This window comes from Heptranchias perlo, chromosome 10, assembly GCF_035084215.1.
Source record: "Heptranchias perlo isolate sHepPer1 chromosome 10, sHepPer1.hap1, whole genome shotgun sequence".
Classification (NCBI taxonomy): Eukaryota; Metazoa; Chordata; class Chondrichthyes; order Hexanchiformes; family Hexanchidae; genus Heptranchias; species Heptranchias perlo.
Window position 1 is genome coordinate 86,751,039 of NC_090334.1, and position 20,722 is coordinate 86,771,760.

At 45.8% G+C, this 20,722-nt stretch overlaps 1 protein-coding gene across 5 annotated transcripts in view; it reads left to right on the forward strand.

Annotated features, from left to right (window-relative positions):
• Nucleotides 1–19,557, forward strand: part of pomt2 (protein-O-mannosyltransferase 2) — a 196,347-nt gene extending 176,790 nt beyond the window's left edge. For 4 of the 5 annotated variants that reach the window (XM_067992145.1, XM_067992147.1, XM_067992146.1 and 1 more), the window contains 2 exons: nt 5,902–6,013; nt 18,967–19,557. In XM_067992145.1, the coding sequence (XP_067848246.1) occupies nt 5,902–6,013; nt 18,967–19,072 (218 nt within the window). In that variant the 3' untranslated portion in view covers nt 19,073–19,557. The remainder of the gene's footprint in view (nt 1–5,901; nt 6,014–18,966) is intronic. The other variant, XR_010964271.1, reaches the window with a different exon arrangement.
• The last annotated feature ends 1,165 nt before the right edge of the window (nt 19,558–20,722 follow it).

Consider the following 20,722-nt stretch of genomic DNA (forward strand, 5'->3'; position numbering starts at 1 on the left):
TCAGATGTGTGGGTGAGACCAATAGGATCATAAATGAAATCAAGCTTCCTCTGGTTTCACTTCAATAACTTTTCTGGGACATGAGTTGCGTGGCATAAGTGTAGAACTAGGCTCGATGTCCAGGTGTTCATTGACCTGTGGAGCAAGTTGTTGGCCTGTGGGTGAGTGCGAAGTCACTGCTAATGGTCAGAAGGGAGCTGGTCGAGTTCCTGGCTGAGGTAGATATCACGGTGCACCAAAGGTGGATGGGATGTTAGCCTCCACGTGCACAACTAAAGGGATACTCATAAATTATGCCCTACTCTCCCTTAGATTCATGTTCTAGCTGTTAGAATTATATTAACCACAGCCAATCCCATTAAATTGTGGTACTCAGATGAGCAGCATTGAGGAGGCCTGAAAGGAATTTCTGTCTGCCGGTGAGGGAGGCTTTGCTTGTGTGTTGGGTGCCCATCTGGTGCTGTGAATGTCTGTTTTGGATGGTTTGGATATTAAAGTACTGCCTCTATGTAGAAGACGTACAAGTGCCAGTTTTGTATTCCTCAAATACTTTGGATCTGTTTGAAGTTGGGTTTTAAGTCATTCCGTGTAAAATTCATACAGCAAGTATTGGTGTGAGGTGACATGAGCAAATAGGGTTAGTGTGTGTTGTTTCGCTGCGTGCACTGTTTTCGGCACAGATTAGAACAGTGGTGAAAAAGTCCATGTGAAACTGTGCACAAGAGGAGAGCGATGGAACTTCAGGTACTGTGGGAATGTAGAGGACAGGAAGTGACAATTTTGGTCCATAAGTTTGGCCCCACAGTTGAAACAACACACCGTTCGCGACCTATATGCTTCAATTAACGTTTCTCGCCTAATTTCTGTCTCCCCCCCCCACCCCCTTACAATTATTGATGTCATCAAGCTTTGAGTGCCACCTTGGGCCGTCCATTCCAAACATTTACCAACATGTGTGTGAAATAATTCTATCTGATCTGTCCGTTCCCCTCCCTTCTGTGTAGTAATTCTATCTGCTGTGACTACTTCCCTCCCCTCTGTGCAGCACTGTCCATGTTTGGACTAAGGCTGTAATGAAGTCTGGAGCCGAGTGCTCCAAACTGAGCATTGGTCATGGCCAGTGATGTACTTTTGAAGTGTAGTCATTGTTGTAATGTAGGGATCACAACAGCCAGTTTGCACACAGCAAGGTCCCACAAACAGCAATGAAATGCATAGTATCATAGTAGGTACAGCATAGGGGGAGGCCATTTGGCCCATTGTGCCTGTGCTGGCTCTTTGAGAGAGCTATCCGATTAGTCCCATCCCCCAGCTCTTTCCCCATCGCCCTGTAAATTTTTTCCCTTCAAGTATTTATCCAATTCCCTTTTGAAAGTTCCTATTGAATCACATCCCACAGTTTGTGCTGTACAACCAAGATCATCTTTGCCTTATTTTCTGCTTTCGGAGGCTTCACAAAAGCTTGTGAATTTTAAATTCACAAAAGCTTGTGAATTTAAAATAAAATTGCTGGACTATAACTTGGTGTTGTAAAATTGTTTACAATTGTCAACCCCAGTCCATCACCGGCATCTCCACATCATTATTTTCTGCTGGCAGAGGTTTCAAAGATTTGTCCACCAAAACCTCAAATTCCTTTTCTGTGCTGCATCATGTAGACTAACACCATTTACTTTAAAGTTCTGATGTTTATTCTCCTTCCCTACCCTCACTCCTTTGCACTTGTTGTTGAATTTCATTTTTATTTCTCAGCTGAGCTCTCTAATCTATCTAGATCAGCTGTCTCCTGTTTGATTTTTTTTCCCCCCTCTAACTTGATGCCTTTAGTCAATTCTGACAGTTTTTTGTCTGTATTCCTCATTTCCAAATCATTGATATAAAATGGGAATAGCAACGGTCCTAGCTTGTCAATTCCCACCACTCTGACGCAAATCCATGCATGGCCGTACTCCGCCATCTTTACTTCAATAGCTGCCTACCTATTGCGTACTTTCCTATTTAATGGATCAGCCTCATATGTGATTCTGTATCAAAATCCTTGCCAACGGCTTAATAAACAATGTCCAGAGTTCCCTTTATCCACAAGTTCCAATACCTTCGCAAACAATTCTAACCGCTATGTCGCACACTATCTTCCCTCCCCCCTTAAAGCCATGCTGACTTGTCCTAAGATCTTCCTACTCCTCTCGATGTTTGATGCCCTTCAGGATAGCCTCTAACATTTTACCTACCACAGATGTCAGGCTCACTGCTCTGTGTTTTCCAAGATAGTCCTTTTGCCTTTATTTAAAAAAGGAATTCTGTTCTCTTCTCACCAATCCTTTGTTGCCTCTAGACTCCACTATTCCAATGCTCTCCTGGCTGGCCTCTCTCACTCCATAAACTTGAGCTCATCCAAAACTCTGCTGCTCGGATCCTAACTCTCACCAAGTCCCGTTCACCCAACACCCCTGTGCTCGCTGACCCACATTGGCTCCTGGTCCGGCAACGTCTCGATTTTTAAAATTTTCACCCCTGTTTTCAAATCCCTCCATTGCCTCGCCCCTCCCTATCTCTGTAACCTCCTCCAGTCCTACAACCTTCCCAGATCTCTACGCTCCTCCAATTCTGGCCTCTTGCACATCCCCAATTTCCTTCGCTCCACCATTGGTGGCCGTGCCTTGAGCTGCCTAGGCCCTAAGCGCTGGAATTCCCTCCCTGAACCTCTCCGCCTCTCTACCACGCTCGCCTCCTTTAAGACGCTCCTTAAAACCTACCTCTTTGACCAAGCTTTTGGTCACCTGTCCTAATATCTCTATGTGGCTCGGTGTCAAATTTTGTTTGATGCCCGTGAAGCGCCTTGGGACATTTTACTATGTTAAAGGCGACCTGATGAAATGTATCCCAGGACGTTATGGGAGGTTAGAGAGGAAATTGCGGGTCCCCTAGCAGAGATATTTGAATCATCGACAGCTACAGGTGAGGTGCCTGAAGATTTGAGGGTAGCAAATGTTGTGCCTTTGTTTAAGAAGGGTGGCAGGGAAAAGCCTGGGAACTACAGACCGGTGAGCCTGACATCTGTAGTGGGTAAGTTGTTGGAGGGTATTCTGAGAGACAGGATCTACAGGCATTTGGAGAGGCAGGGACTGATCAGGAACAGTCAGCATGGTTTTGTGAGAGGAAAATCATGTCTCACGAATTTGATTGAGTTTTTTGAAGGGGTAACCAAGTAGATGAGGGCTGTGCAGTGGACGTGGTCTACATGGACTTTAGCAAAGCCTTTGACAAGGTACCGCATGGTAGGTTGTTACATAAGGTTAAATCTCACGGGATCCAAGGTGAGGTAGCCAATTGGATACAAAATTGGATTGACGACAGAAGACAGAGGGTGGTTGTAGAGGGTTGTGTTTCAAACTGGAGGCCTGTGACCAGCGATGTGCCTCAGGGATCGGTGCTGGGTCCGCTGTTATTTGTTATTTATATTAATGATTTGGATGAGAATTTAGGAGGCATGGTTAGTAAGTTTGCAGATGACACCAAGATTGGTGGCATTGTGGACAGTGAAGAAGGTTATCTAGGATTGCAATGGGATCTTGATAAATTGGGCCAGTGGGCCGATGAATGGCAGATGGAGTTTAATTTAGATAAATGTGAGGTGATGCATTTTGGTAGATCGAATCGGGCCAGGACCTACTCCGTTAATGGTAGGGCGTTGGGGAGAGTTATAGAACAAAGAGATCTAGGAGTACAGGTTCATAGCTCCTTGAAAGTGGAGTCACAGGTGGATAGGGTGGTGAAGAAGGCATTCAGCATGCTTGGTTTCATTGGTCAGAACATTGAATACAGGAGTTGGGATGTCTTGTTGAAGTTGTACAAGACATTAGTAAGGCCACACTTGGAATACTTTGTACAGTTCTGGTCACCCTATTATAGAAAGGATATTATTAAACTAGAAAGAGTGCAGAAAAGATTTACTGCGATGCTACCGGGACTTGATGGTTTGACTTATAGGGAGAGGTTGGATAGACTGAGACTTTTTTCCCTGGAGAGTAGGAGGTTAAGGGGTGATCTTATAGAAGTCTATAAAATAATGAGGGGCATAGATAAGGTAGATAGTCAAAATCTTTTCCCAAAGGTAGGGGAGTCTATAACGAGGGGGCATATATTTAAGGTGAGAGGGGAGAGATACAAAAGGGGCAATTTTTTCACTCAAAGGGTGGTGAGTGTCTGGAACGAGCTGCCAGAGGCAGTAGTAGAGGCGGGTACAATTTTGTCTTTTAAAAAGCATTTGGACAGTTACATGGGTAAGATGGGTATAGAGGGATATGGGCCAAGTGCAAGCAATTGGGACCAGCATAGTGGTATAAACTGGGCGACATGGACATGTTGGGCCGAAGGGCCTGTTTCCATGTTGTAAACTTCTATGATTCTATGAAGTACAACTCCTGATTGAAGGAAAAATTTACAGGGCCATTGGGGAAGAGCAGGGGAATGGAACTAATTGGATAGCTCTTTCAAAGAGCTGGCACAGGCATGATTGGCAAATGGCCTCCTGTGCTGTACCTACTATGATTCCAATGATTTCCCCAAGGTCCGTGTCAGAACATGACCAATTTGGTTGACTATCTATCTCCTTGAGTAGTTGTGTGTGGGCCACCCAGCTCTGGGGTGCTACTCTCTTCAGTGTCTTCTACATTTCCATTACTTCCATATCAATAGTTACTTTTATTCTTTAAATTTCCTTCTCATTGCCCAGAATATCAACCCTCACTTCTTGCAGAGGGTCACTGATACAAAGAGCTTGTTAAGGACATGCACCACGCCCTGATTGCCCATTGAACCTCTATAAAACACTTGTTCGGCCACATCTGGTGTGTTGTGTTCAATTCTGGGCACCGCACTTTAGGAAGGATGTGAAAGCCTTAGAGATGGTGCAGAAAAGATTTACTAGAATGGGTTCAGGGATGAGGGACTTCAGTTACACTGGAGACTGGAGAAGCTGGGGTTGTTCTTCGAGCAGAGAAGGTTGAAAGGAGATTTAATAGAAGTGTTCAAAATCATGAAGGGTTTAGATAAAGTAAATAAAGAGAAAATGTTCCCATTGGCGGCAGGGTCGAGAACCAGAGTTCACAGATTTAAGGTGATTGGTTCTTCTGTCAAAGGCAACATGAGGAAAAACTTCTTTACGGAGCGAATAGTTATGATCTGGAATGCGCTGCCTGCAAAGATGGTGGAAGCAGATTCAATCGTGGCTTTCAATAACGAATTGGATAAATACTTGAAGGGAAAAAATTTGCAGGGCTCCAAGGAAAGAACAGGAGAATGGGACTAACCGGATTGTTCTTACAAAGAGCCGGCATAGGCTCGATGGGTCAAATGGCCTCCTTCTGTGCTTTAATCATTCTATGACTCTTCCTCCATCAATGACTTTCGGTCGACTGCTTACTCCGTTTACTCTGGATAGATTTATAGACGTCTTTTTATATTGCATATTGCTCTTTGTCTCTTTTAGCTTGTCCAACTAATTTATTATCAGTCTTTACTCTATCCTGCTCCTGTCTGCCTACCACTGAACATGCAAATCTGTATTTGTGGGGGTGCCCTTATTCCTTCCATTAGCATCTTTATTCCCAATAAATTTCCTCTTATTTCCATTTTGTTCCTTACCCAGTCGTAGAAATTGACTGACTTGGTAATCCCTGCATTGTGCATGTAAAATAATACCGCTCCTCCCAGATTTGCCTCTCCACTAGTCTATTCCAGGCAGATTCCGTAACTGCTTCAATCCCCGAAAGTCCAGCTTCCTAAAACTCAGGTCTGTTGAACTCTTTAACCAGTCAGTCAGATGCCAAATTCAGTTATGTTTTTTAAAAAAAAATCATAACTTTGCACCCAATTGTAATTTTTTTGTCCAACTTTTAGCCATCACCTGGCATATCCTGCTGCAAAGTTTTGACCTCCTATTAAGTCATCAAGCGGCGCAGAGAGTTTACGCTGGTGGGATGATGTCCTTGGTCCTTGTCTGTGCATACAGGTGAGTGAGAATCTCGAACAAAACTGTGACTTATCTTCCTTGAGTTCTGCAACTCCTTTAGAACCAATTCCTTTTCTATAGCCGTCTCCCTCTCTACTGTTTCAGCTTCTTGAGTGCACCTACAATCTCACTGCATCATTTGTAAAAATTGATATAATATATTTATTTACTATCTGCCATACCGTCATCTTCCACAATTAGACTCCCTCCTTCGTCTCCGAGTGTCCTACTCTCTCTTTAACTATTCTTTTACTTTTTATAGAAGCCTTTACTATTTCCTTTTATATTATCTTACACTTCAAAAAACTGTAATAGATTTGTCAAACATGATTTCCCTTTTATAAAACCATGTTGACTCTGCCTAATCATGTTATGATTTTCTAAGTGCCCTGTTACACTTCCTTAATAGATTCTAGCATTTTCCCTGCTATTGATGGTAGGCTAACTGGGCTGTTTTCTCTCTCCCTCTTTTCTTGAATTGTGGGGTTACATTTGCTCCCTTCAAATCCGCTGGGACTGTTCTCGAATCTAGGGAATTCTGGAAGATCACAACCAATGCAGCCACCTCTTTTTAAAACCCTAGGATGTAGGCCATTAGGTCCAGGGGATTTATTGGCTTTTAGTCCCATTAATTTCCCCAATACTTTTTCTTTACTAATATTAATTACTTTAAGTTCCTCACTCTCATTAGACCCTTGGTTCTCCACTATTTCCAGTATGTTTTTTATGTCTTCTACTGTGAATATTCAAGGCTGAGACAGATAGATTTTTGGTCTCTAGGGGAATCAAGGGATCTGGGAATTGGGCAGGAAAGTGGAGTTGAGGTTCAAGATCAGCCATGATCTGATTGAATGGCGGAGCAGGCTCGAGGGTCCCTGTGGCCTACTTCTGCTCCTATTTCTTACATTAACCTCTCAGCCATTTCCTTATTCCCCATTATAATTTCTCCTGTCTCTGCCTCTAAGGGACCCATATTTACTTTTGCTAATCTCTTCCGTTTTCCATACTTGTAGAAGCTCTTACAATCTGTTTTTATATTTCTGGCTAGTTTACTTTCATATTCAATTTTCTCCCTCTGTCAATTTCTTGGTCATCCTTTGCTGATTTCTAAATCGCTCCCAATCCTCAGGCTTACTACTCTTTTTGGAAACATTGTAAGCCTCTTCTTTTAATCTAAATCGTGTTTCACAAATTTATTAGTTTTTTGAGAATGTAACTAGCAGGGTAGATAAAGGGGAACCAGTGGATGTCATATATTTGGATATTCAAAAGGCATTCGATAAGGTGTTACACAAGATAAGGGCTCATGGGGTTGGGGGTAATATATTAACATGGATAGAGGATTGGTTAATGGACAGAAAACAGAGAGTAGGGATAAATGGATCATTTTCAGGTTGGCAGGCTGCAACTAGTGGGGTGCCGCAAGGATCAGTGCTTGGGCCTCAGCTATTTACAATCTATATTAATGACTTAGATGAAGGGACCGAGTGTAATGTATCCAAGTTTGCTGACGATACAAAGCTAGGTGGGAAAGTAAGCTGTGAGGACACAGAGTCTGCAATGGGATATAGACAGGTTAAGTGAGTGGGCAAGAAGGTGGCAGATGGAGTATAATGTGGGGAAATGTGAGGTTATTCACTTTGGTAGGAAGAATAGAAAAATAGAATATTTTTCAAATAGTTAGGAACTATTAAATGTTGGTGTTCAGAGAGACTTGGGTGTCCTCTTACAAGAAACACAAAAAGTTAGAAAGCAGGTACAGCAGGCAATTAGGAAAGGCAAATGGCATGTTAGCCTTTATTGCAAGGGGGTTGGAGTACAAGACTAAGGAAGTCTTACTACAATTAAAAAAGGCTTTGGAGAGACCTCACCTGGAGTACTGCGTACAATTTTGGCCTCCTTATCTAAGGAAGGATACATTCGCCTTGGAAGAGGTGCAATGAAGGTTCACTAGATTAATTCCTGGGATGAGAGGGTTGACCTGTGAGGAGAGGTTGAGTAGAATGGGCCTATCCTCTCTGGAGTTTAGAAGAATGAGAGGTGATCTCATTGAAACATATAAGGTTATGAGGGGCCTTGACAGTGTAAATGCTAAGAGGTTGTTTCCCCTGGCTAAAGAGTATAGAACTAGGGGACATAGTCGCAGGATAAGGGGTCAGTCATTTAATGTAAGGAGTCGCACAACACCAGGTTATAGTCCAACAGCTTTATTTGAAGAGTTACATAAAGGCACAGCATATATTGTCAGAGAACAATGCCTGACTATATATGCTGTGCCTTTATGTAACTCTTCACTTCACCTGACGAAGGAGCAAAGCTCCGAAAGCTTGTGATTTCAAATAAAGCTGTTGGACTATAACCTGGTGTTGTGCGACTCCTTACATTTGTCCACCCCAGTCCATCACTGGCATCTCCACATCAGTCATTTAAGACTGAGATGAGGAGGAATTTCTTCACTCAGATGATTGTGAATCTTTGGAATTCTCTACCCCAGAGGGCTGTGGATGCTCAGTCGTTGAGTATATTCAAGGCTGAGATAGATAGATTTTTGGACTCTTGGGGAATCAAGGGCTATGGGGATTGGGCGGGAAAGTGGAGTTGAGGTTGAAGATCAGCCATGATCTTATTGAATGGCGGAGCAGGCTCGAGGGGCTGTATGGCTGACTCCTGCTCCTATTTCTTATGTTCTTATATTCTAATACGATCCTTAACTTCTCTAGTTAGCCATGGTTGATCATTTTTCCCGTGAATATTTTATTCCTCAAGGGAATGTATATTTGTTGAGAATGATGAATTATTTCTTTAAATGTTAGCCATTGCTTATCTACCGTCATATCTTTTAATCTAATTTTTCTAATCTAACTTTGCCAACTTGCTTCTCGTACCTACGTAATTGGCTTTGTTTAAATTTAAGATCCTAGTTTCGGATTTAGCTACTTCACTCTCAAACTCAACATGAAATTCCATCATATTGATTGCTCTGCCCCAGAGGATCCTTAACTATAAGATTGCTAATTAACCGTAGCTCATTAAACAATATTAGATCTAATACTAGGGGAGGTAGTTGAGATACTGAATGGGGAGAAAATTGATAGAGGAGGTACTAGAAAGGCTGGCTATGCTTAAAGTAGATAAGTCACCCGGTTCGGATGGGATGCAACCTAGATTGCTGAAGGAAGTAAGGGGGGAAATTGCAGAGAGGCTGGCCATAATCTTCCAATCATCCGTAGGTATAGGGGTGGTGCCAGTGGACTGGAGAATTGCAAATGTCCCACCCTTGTACAAAAGAGTGTAAGGATAAACTACAGGCCAGTCAGTTTAACCTCAGTGGTGGGGAGCTTTTAGAAACGATAAATCTGGGACAAAATTAATTGTCACTTGGACGAGCGTGGATTAATAAAGGAAAGCCAGCACAGATTTGTTACAGGCAAATCGTGTTTAACAAGAATCTTTTTTAAAAATTCATTCATGGGATGTGGGCGTCGCTGGCGAGGCCAGCATTTATTGCCCATCCCTAATTGCCCTTGAGAAGGTGGTGGTGAGCCGCCTTCTTGAACCGCTGCAGTCCGTGTGGTGAGGGTTCTCCCACAGTGCTGTTAGGAAGGGAGTTCCAGGATTTTGACCCAGCGACGATGAAGGAACGGCGCTATATTTCCAAGTTGGGATGGTGTGTGACTTGGAGGGGAACGTGCAGGTGGTGATGTTCCCATGTGCCTGCTGCCCTTGTCCTTCTAGGTGGTAGAGGTCACGGGTTTGGGAGGTGCTGTCGAAGAAGCCTTGACGAGTTGCTGCAGTGCATCCTGTGGATCGTGCATCCTGTGGATGGTGCACACTGCAGCCATAGTGCGCCGGTGGTGAAGGGAGTGAATGTTTTGGGTGGTGGATGGGGTGCAAATAAAGCTAGCTGCTTCGTCCTGGATGGTGTCGAGCTTGTTGAGTGTTGTTGGAGCTGCACTCATCCAGGCAAGTGAAGAGTATTCCATCACACTCCTGACTTGTGCCTTGTAGATGGTGGAAAGGCTTTGGGGAGTCAGGAGGTGAGTCACTCGCCACAGAATACCCAGCCTCTGACCTGCTCTTGTAGCCACAGTATTTATATGGCTGGTCCAGTTAAGTTTCTGGTCAATGGTGACCCCCAGGATGTTGATGGTGGGGGATTCGGCGATGGTAATGCCGTTGAATGTCGAGGTGAGGTGGTTAGACTCTCTCTTGTTGGAGATGGTCATTGCCTGGCACTTGTCTGGCGCGAATGTTACTTGCTACTTATGAGCCCAAGCCTGGATGTTGTCCCGGTCTTGCTGCATGCGGGCTCGGACTGCTTCATTATTTGAGGGGTTGCGAATGGAACTGAACACTGTGCAATCATCAGCGAACATCCCCATTTCTGACCTTATGATGGAGGGAAGGTCATTGATGAAGCAGCTGAAGGTGGTTGGGCCTAGGACACTGCCCTGAGGAACTCCTGCAGCAATGTTCTGGGGCTGAGATGATTGGCCTCCAACAACCGCTACCATCTTCCTTTGTACTAGATATGACTCCAGCCACTGGAGAGTTTTACTAGGGCTCCTTGGTGCCACACTCTGTCAAATGCTGCCTTGATGTTATAGAATTATAGAAAGGTTACAGCACGGAAGGAGGCCATTTGGAAGAAGTCCGTGCCGGCTCTATGCAAGAGCAATCCAGGGAGTCCCTATCCCCGAAGCCCTGCAGTTTTTTCCTTTCAAGTACGTATCCCGTTCCCTGTTGAAAGCCGTGATTGAATCTGCCTCCACTATCTCCCCTGCAGTGCATTCCAGATCCTAACCACTCGCTGTGTAAATAAGTTTTTCTTCATGTCACCTTTGGTTCTTTTGCCAATCACCTTAAATCTATGTCCTCTGGTTCTTGATCCTTCTGCCAATGGGAACAGTTTCTCTCTATCTACTCTGTCTCGACCCTTCATGATTTTAAATACCTCCATCAAATCGCCTCGCAACTGTCTCTGTTCCAGGAGAACAACCCCAGCTCCTCCAGCCTATTCACGTAACTAAAGTCCCGCACCCCTGGAATCATTCTAGTAAATCTTTTCTGCACCCTCTCTAAGGCCTTCAAGTCTTTCCTAAAGCGTGGGGCATAAAACTGGACACAATACTCCAGTTGTAGTCGAACCAGAGTTTTATAAAGGTTCATTATGACTTCCCTGCTTTTGTGTTAACTAATAACTTGTAGTAACAACTAACTTGATTGAGTTTTTTGATGAGGGTAACGCGGTTGATGTGGTCTATATGGACTTTCAAAAGGCGTTTGATAAAGTGCCGCATAATAGGCTTGTCAGCAAATTTCAAGCCCAGTGAATAAAAGGGGCAGTGGCAGGATGGGTACGAAATTGGCTAAGCGACAGGAAACAGAGTATTGGTGAACAGTTGTTTTTCAGACTGGAGGAAGGTGAACAGTGGTGTTCCCCAAGGGTTGATGCAAGGATCGCTTAGTTTTCTTGATATATATTAATGACTTGGACTTGGATGTACAGGGCACAATTTCAAAATTTGCAGATGAGACAAAACTTGGAAGTGTAGCGAACAGTGAGGAGGATAGTGATAGACTTCAAGACGATATAGACAGGCTGGTGGAATGGGCGGACACGTGGCAGATGAAGTTTAACGCAGAGAAGTATGAAGTGATACATTTTGGCAGGAAGAACGAGGAGAGGCAATATAAGCTAAATGATACAATTCTAAAGGGGTACAGGAACAGAGAGACCTGGGGGTATATGCACACAAATCGTTGAAGGTGGCAGAGCAGGTTGAGAAAGCGGTTAAAAAAGCATACGGGATCCTGGGCTTTGTAAATAGAGGCATAGGGCCCGATTTTAGCACCCGCTACCGGGTGCGTTCTCGGCGGGGGGGGGGCGAAAATCCCGAAATCCAGGTGCGGGACCGGATCGCGCCACGATCCCGACCACTTCCGGGTTCCCCGATGACGTGCGGGGGTGCGAGCGCAGCCCCCGCTGGTGGGAATCCCGCAGGCAATTAAAGCCAGCGGGATGCCACTTGAGTGCATTTATTTTGCTTGTTCAGGTCATTAACTGACCTGATTAAGGGACTGTGTGTGATTTTGGAGAAACATGGGACTGTTTCACACACTGGGGGAAACCGTCCTAGTTGAACTGGACGTGTTGCAGCCGTCAGCCTGTGGCAGCTGCAAAGGTCCATTTGACAGGTCGGGGGGGGAGACCCTGACCCATTGCAGGAGGCCGCTCTGTCACTTGGGACCCCCCTCCTGACGGTCAAAGTCACCAACCTGCACACTCACCCCGGGGTCCGGAGACATGTGCCTACCTTGCGGACCCCCTCAGATGTACATATTGCGGATGGGGGCCGCCGTAGCTGCAGTCATGACTTCCTCGGAGGGCGCACAACATCACCATCCACGCCGTCCACCTCTGACACGTGGAGCTGCACAACAGAATGCTGTGACACATCCACCTGTACAGCAGGAGGGAGGGCTACCGCAGAGAGAGACGCGTCGCAGAGGGCACTACCCTCGCCACAGGGTCCACAGACCGAGGCGCAGCTCCCCGGACCTCTCTGAGCAGCAGTGCACATGGAGCTGCAGATTCACTCGACATGTAGTCGTGGACATCTGCAGCCTCTTTCATGCCGAGCTGCTCCTGGCTGGCCCCACCACCATCTGCTTACCTGTCGCTGCCAAAGTCACCACTGCCCTCCACAACTTCTCCTCCGCATCCTTCCAGGGTGCAGCCGGGTACACCGCCGATGTCTCTCAGTCGTCTGCGCGGAAGAGCCCTGCAAATACACCTGCACCTACTCTGCAGTAACACAATGGTGGCATCAGTGGTGGGTCCTCATAGTGATACCCAGGAGCGGGCATTATTGCACAAAACAGACAGGATTCGCGGAGACATGGCAGTGGTCGTGCCAATATAATGTGTGATGTGAGTTGTTCTGAAATTCAATATAGGTAACACCCATGACAAACCCTCAAGCACCCTTGTGCATCCCCTTCATGCTCACGACACGTTTGCCTTACGCTGCCTACTGCACATATGTGATGCATGCCCTGTGGCTGCAGCACAGGTGGTGGCAGGTTGAGTGAGGCTGGCCGTGAGGGAGATGCACAAGAGGGTGCGTATGGGATAGAGCCATGAAATTATATGAGGATTGGGTTGCGTGTTAGTGGCGGGGTGAGTACTCGCGAGGTGAGTAGGTGCAGGTAAGATGAGGATGGGGTTTGAGTGGGTATGAGGGGTGATGTGACAGAGTGGTGTTGGCGGTGCCGAAGGAGATGTGGGGTGGGGGCAGTGTTGTGGCAGACGGAGTGTAGGGGAAAGACTACGTGTTCTCACTGTGGCTGACCTACTGCGGTCATTGGAGCGCCTCCTGCACTGTATGCAGGTGGGCGATATGTTGGTGGCGCAGGTGACCCCCTCTGCCACCTCGAGCCAGGCCTTCTTGGTGGCAGAGGCAGGCCGCTTCCTCCCGCCCGCCGGGTGGAAGATCTCTGTCCTCCCCCTCCTCCTCACCCCATCTGATGGTACCTGGGGTGAGGCATCATTAAACTGGGAGCAGCCTTCCCCCTGGGCTGCTCCATGCTGTAATTTGTTCCATTGGTTGCAGCATCTGTCAGTGGAGGACTGCCCCTTTAACTGGAGAGCCTCCAGCTGACAGATCATACTGCGCATGCGTAGCCCGCCCGACGCGCAGACCAGCAGCGCGGACCCCGGAGGAGCAGGTAAGTGGCTCCAATTAGTGGAATGCCTGCTACGATCGCGCAGGAAACCCACTAATTTCACCGGGCGCGGAGGCCACGCACCTGAAACCCAACCCGCCGGAAACCCGCAGGCCTGCTAAAATCAGGCCCATAGAGTACAAAAGTATGGAAGTCATGTTGAACCTGGGAGTTCCAGACTCCCACCACCCTCTGGGTGAAAAAAATTTTCCTAATTTCTGCTTTAATCCTTCTACTAATCACTTTAAATCTACGCCCCCTGGTTATTGACCTCTCCGCTATGGGAAATAGGTCCTTCCTATCCACTCTATCTCGGCCCCTCATAATTTTGTACACCTCAATCAAATCACCCCTCAGCCTCCTCTGTTCCAAGGAAAACAACCCCAGCCTATCCAATCTGTCATCAAAGCTAAAATTCTCCAGTCCTGGCAACATCCTCGTAAATCTCCTCTGCACCCTCTCTAGTGCAATTACATCCTTCTTGTAATGTGGTGACCAGAACTGTACACAGTACCCAAGCTGTGACCTAACTAGTGTTTTATACAGTTCCAGCATAACATCCCTGCTTTTATATTCCGTGCCTCGGCTAATAAAGGAAAGTATTCCATATGCCTTCTTAACCACCTTATCTACCTGTCCTGTTACCTTCAGGGATCTGTGAACATGCACTCCAAGGTCCTTCACTTCCTCTGCACCTCTCAGTATCCTCCCATTTATTGTGTATTCCCTTGCCTTGTTTGCTCTCCCCAAATGCATTACCACACACTTCTCTGGATTGAACTCCATTTGCCACTTTCCTGCCCATCTGACCAGTCCATTGATATCTTCCTGCAGTCTACAGCTTTCCTCCTCACTATCAACCACACGGCCTATCTTTGTGTCATCTGCAAATTTCTTAATCATGCCCCCTACGTTTAAGTCCAAATCGTTCATGTATAGCACAAAAAGCAAAGGACCTAGTACCGAGCCCTGCGGCACCCCATGGAAACAGCCCTCCAGTTGCAAAAACACCCGTCAACCATTACCCTTTGCTTCCTGCCACTGAGCCAATTTTGGATCCAATTTGCCACATTCCCTTGGATCCCAATCTGCCACGTGGGACCTTATCAAAAGCCTTGCTAAAATCCATGTAGACTACATCAATTGCGCTACCCTCATCAATCCTCCTTGTCACCTCATCGAAAAATTCAATCAAGTTAGTTAGACACGACCTTCCCTTAACAAATCTATGCTGATTGTCCTTGATTAGTCCGTGCCTTTCTAAGTGACAGTTTATCCTGCCCCTCAGAATTGATTCCAATAATTTGCCCACCACCGAGGTTAGGCTGACTGGCCAGGAATTACTCGGTCTATCCTTCGCTCCCCTTTAAACAGTACAAGGTTAGCTGCCCTCCAATCCTCCGGCACTACACCTGTACCCGGTGAAGTTTGGAAAATGATAGTGAGGAGGAAAGCTGTAGACTGCAGGAAGATATCAATGGACTGGTCAGGTGGGTAGAAAAGTGGCAAATGGAATTCAATCCAGAGAAGTGTGAGGTAATGCATTTGGGGAGGGCAAACAAGGCAAGGGAATACACAATAAATGGGAGGATACTGAGAGGTGTAGAGGAAGAGAGGGACCTTGGAGTGCATGTCCACAGATCCCTGAAGGTCGTAGGACAGGTAGGTAAAGTGGTTAAGAAGGTACATGGAATACTTTCCTTTATTAGCCGAGGCATAGAATATAACAGCAGGGAGGTTATGCTGGAACTGTATAAAACACTAGTTAGGCCACAGCTTGAGTACTGTGTACAGTTCTGGTCACCACATTACAGGAAGGATGTGATTGCACTAGAGAGGGTGCAGAGGAGATTTACGAGTGTTGCCAGGACTGGAGAATTTTAGCTATGAGGAAAGATTGGATAAGGTAGGGTTGTTTCCTGTGGAACAGAGGAGGCTGAGGGGTGATTTGATTGACACGTACAAAATTATAAGGGGCCTAGATAGAGTGGATAGGAAGGACTTATTTCCCTTAGCAGAGAGGTCAATAACCAGGGGGCATAGATTTAAAGTGATTAGTAGAAGGATTAGAGGTGAGCTAAGGAAATGTTTTTCACCCAGATGGTGGTGGGGGTCTGGAACTCACTGCCTGAAAGGGTGGTGGAAACAGAAACTCTCATCTCATTTTAAAAAGTATCTGTATGCGCATCTGAAGTGCGCTGACCTACAAGGCTACGGACCAAGTGCTTGAAAGTGGGATTCGGCTGGGTGGCTCATTTTTGTCCAGCGCAGACACGATGGGCCGAATGGCCTCCTGTGCCGTAAATTTTCTATGAACACTTATTCGGCCACAACTGGAGTATTGTGTCCAATTCTGGGCACCACACTTTAGGAAGGATGTGAAGGCCTCAGAGAGGGTGCAGAAAAGATTTTCTATAATGGTTCCAGGGATGAGGGACTGCAGTTACATGGATGGACTGGAGACGCTGAGGTTGAGAGGAGATTTCATAGACTTGTTTAAAATCATGACTGGTTTAGATAAAGAAAATAAAGAGAAACTGTTCCCGTTAGCGGCAGGATCGAGAACCAGACAGCACAGATTTAAGGTGATTGGCAAAAGAACCAAAGGCGACATGAGGAGAAACTTTTTTACGAGCAAGTAGGCCCAACCATCTTCAGCTGCTTCATCAATGACCTTCCCTCCATCATAAGGTCAGAAATGGGGAAGTTCGCTGACGATTGCACAGTGATCATTTCCATTCGCAACCCCTCAAATAAAGAAGCAGTCCGTGCCCGCATGCAGCAAGACCTGGACAACATCCAGGCTTGGGCTGATGAGTGGCAAGTAACATTCGCGCCAGACAAGTGCCAGGCAATGACCATCTCCAACAAGAGAGAGTCTAACCACCTCCCCTTGACATTCAACAGTATTACCATCACCAAATCCTCCACCATCAACATCCTGAGGGTCACCATTGACCAGAAACTTAGCTGGACCAGCCACATAAATACTGTGGCTACAAGAGCAGGTCAGAGGCTGGGTATTCTGCGGCGAGTGACTCACCTCCTGACTCCCCAAAGCCTTTCCACCATCTACAAGGCACAAGTCAGGAGTGTGATGGAATACTTTCCACTTGCCTGGATGAGTGCAGCTCCAACAACACTCAAGAAGCTCGACAACATCCAGGAAAAAGCAGCCCGCTTGATTGGCACCCCATCCAACACCCTAAACATTCACATCCTTCACCACTGGCGCACTGTAGCTGCAGTGTGTACCATCCACAGGATGCACTGCAGCAACTCGCCAAGGCTTCTTCGACAGCACCTCCCAAACCCGCGACCTCTACCACCTAGAAGGACAAGAGCAGCAGGCACATGAGAACAACACCACCTGCACGTTCCATCCCGACTTGGAAATATATCGCCAGTCCTTCATCGTTGCTGGGTCAAAATCCTGGAACTCCCTTCCTAACAGCACTGTGGGAGAATCTTCACCACACGGACTGCAGCGGTTCAAGAAGGCGGCTCACCACCACCTTCTCAAGGGCAATTAGGGATGGGCAATAAATGCCGGCCTCGCCAGCGACGCCCACATCCCATGAACGAATTTTTAAAAAGTTATGATCTGAAATGTGCTGCCTGAAAGGGTGGTGGAAGCAAATTCAATCGTGGCTTTCAAAACGGAATTGGATAAATACTTGAAGGGAAAAAAATTGCAGGGCTACGGGGAAAGAGCAGGGGAATGGGACTAACTGGATTGCTCTTACAAAGAGCTGGCATGGGCTCAATGGGCCGAATGGCCTCTCTGTGCTGTGACGATTCTATGAAAATAGCCTGTTCCCTAGTTGGTTCCTCGACACATTGTTCTAGGAAACTATCTCGAATGCATTCCATGAACTCGTCCTCCATACTACTTTTGCCAATTTGATTTGCCCAGTCCATATGAAGATTAAAGTCCCCCATGATTATTGCATTACCCCTGTTACATGCTCCTCTAATTTCCTGATTTATACTCTGTCCAACATCACAACTACTGTTAGGGGGCCTGTAATCTACTCCCACCAGTGTTTTCTGCCCCTTATTTCTTGACTCCACCCATATTGATTCTACATCCTGATTTTCTGAGCTAAGATCCTTTCTCTCTACTTTAATCTCATCCTTTATTATCAGGGATAACCCCCCCCCACCTCTCCATTTTCCATTTTGCCCCTCTTTTCTAACTGTCAAGTACCCTGGAATATTTAGTTCCCAACCTTGGTCACCTTGCAACCAATTCTCAGTAATGGCTGTTAGATCAAACCCATTTATCTCTATTTGTGCCATTGATTCATCTGTCTTGATCCGAATGCTTTGTGCATTCAGATACAGCGCCTTTCATTTTAACTTTTTACTATTTTTCCCTGATGTGACCTCCTTTACTAATGCCTTATTACCTTTGTGAAACTCTCTGTCCCTTCCTGACACACTCACAAATTGCTACCCTGCTCTGCAGCCTTGACTTTTCTCCTTAAACTAATAAGACGGGGGGTGGAGGGGTGGGTTCGGGTACGGGTAAATTTATAAGTCTAAAGCCCGATCTACCACCCTAGTTATTTAATTCACCAGGACACTGGTTCCAGCCTGGTTGAAGTGTAGTCCGTCCCAACGGAACAGCTCCCTCTTTCCCCAGTACTGGTGCCAGTGCCCCATGAATTGAAACCCCCGTCTCCCACACCAATCTTTGAGCCATGCATTTAATTCTCTGATCTTTGTCCCTATGCCAATTTGCACCTGGCTCAGATAGTAATTCAGAGATTATTACCTTGGAGGTTCTGCTTTTTAGTTTGGACCTAGCTCAAACTCCCTCAGCAGCACCTCATTCCTAGTTCTACCTATGTCGTTGATTTCTATGTGGACCTAATTTCTGCGAAGTAAGCCCAAAAAACAGACCAAGATAATGTTCTTCCTCCTGTTTCATCCTCCCCCAATCTCCCCTCCCTGCCATGTTCCTTCTCTCCGAATTGGAGTAGTGGTTAGTATCTGCCTCTTCAGCCTGGCTAGAATTAGTTATTGCTGTGTAACAGACCATCGCCCAGTACCTGCGTTCTGCCTTTCCCACTGCACCATTCAGGCTCTTTCTCGTCTAACCAGTATAGAATCTGAAATGCAAATTGTAGCTAGTTCCTCCAAGTGTGGCTTAAGGTACACAGCTTTCTGCACAGCGTGAGTTACACTAATGATGATTTATTGTTTTTTTTAAATTCTAGCTTCTACTTGTTCCATCCCCTGTCCTATGGTATGATTGGACCACTTGCTCATGATCCTCAGAGTCCCATGGCAGGATTGAGGTGGATGGAATCCTGGGAGTTCTGAACCTTACTAGAGGTCAACGATAGGTCACGGTCGCTCTTCATTGTAACTGGCACAAGGTTGGAGCAAAGATTTTGTGAACAGGGAGGATAACTTCCATTGCCTTAAGCTTTTGATAAACTCTTCTATAGCTGTCAAAGCGAGTGGTGCACTTATTAATCTCTCCCCTTGGAACTAACAAATGTCATAGTCAATTAATAAAGAGTATGTGAGTGTAAATGTTGACGTGAAGAGTGTGGGCATTCTCGCTACCTAAGGTATAAATAAGGTCCATTCTGTTTGATAACTGCTGGTCCTGAACTTTGTAATTTTCTTAAAAGCCAGACCTACTGCCTTCTGCTGTGGTGTATAACAGACTGTTTCTGTGTAAGGTGCCGCAGATCAGGTAAAAGGTGCCAACAATGGAACTGTACAATAGCTAATTTAGAAAAATACATTTTTTCGTACCTGTATGTATGTATCATATAATAAAAATACATTGAATAACACTACTTTTTCTGATTTAGGTAGATCTGCATTTATTGCAATACAGCAGCACTGCAAATGCATGTTGTTACCTGGATAATGAGGCAGAGCAAATAAGTAACTGGAGAGTAGGGTCAAGCTTCTGAAGTGATGCAGGGTATTATTAGGGTCAGTGTGAGGAACATAAGAACGTAAGAAATAGGAGTAAAAGTAGACCATTCGGCCCCTCAAGCCTGCTCCACCATTCAATAAGATCATGGCTGATCTTTGACCTCAATTCCACTTTCCCGCCCCAACCCCATATCCCTTGATTCCCTTAGTGTACAAAATCTATCGATTTCAGTCTTGAATATGCTCAATGACTCAGCATCCACAGCCCTCTGCGGTAGAGAATTCCAAAGATTCACAACCCTCTGAGTGAAAAAATTCCTCCTCATCTCAGTCCTAAATGGCCGACCTCTTATCCTGAGACCATGCCTCCTAGTTCTCGACTCTCCAGCCAGGGGAAGCAGCCTCTCAGCGTCTATCCTGTCAAGCCCCCTCAGAATCTTATATGTTTCAATGAGATCACCTCTCATTCTTCGAAATTCCAGAGAGTATAGGCCCATTCTACTTAACCACTCCTCATAGGACAACCCTCTCATCCCAGGAATCAATCGAGTGAATCTTCGTTGCGCCGCCTCCAAGTCAAGTATATCCTTCCTTAGATAAGGAGACCAAAACTGTCCGCAGTACTCCAGATGAGGTCTCACCAAAGCCCTGTGCAATTGTAGTAAGACTTCCTTACTCTTGTACTTCACCCACCTTGCAATAAAGGCCAACATACTATTTGCCTTCCTAATTACCTGCTGTATCTGCATGTTAACTTTTTGTATCTCTTGTACGAGGACACCCAAATCTCTCTGAACACCAACATTTTAAAAATATTCTGTTTTTCTATTCTTCCTACCAAAGTGAATAACCTCACATTTCCCTACATTATACTCCATCTGCCATCTTCTTGCCCACTCCCTTAACCTGTGTATATCCTTTTGCAGACTCTGTGACCTCCTCACAGCTTACTTTCCCACCTAGCTTTGTATCGTCAGCAAACTTGGATACATTACACTTGGTCTCTTCATCCAAGTCATTAATATAGATGGTAAATAGCTGGGGCCCGAGCACCGATCCTTGCAGCACCCCACTAGT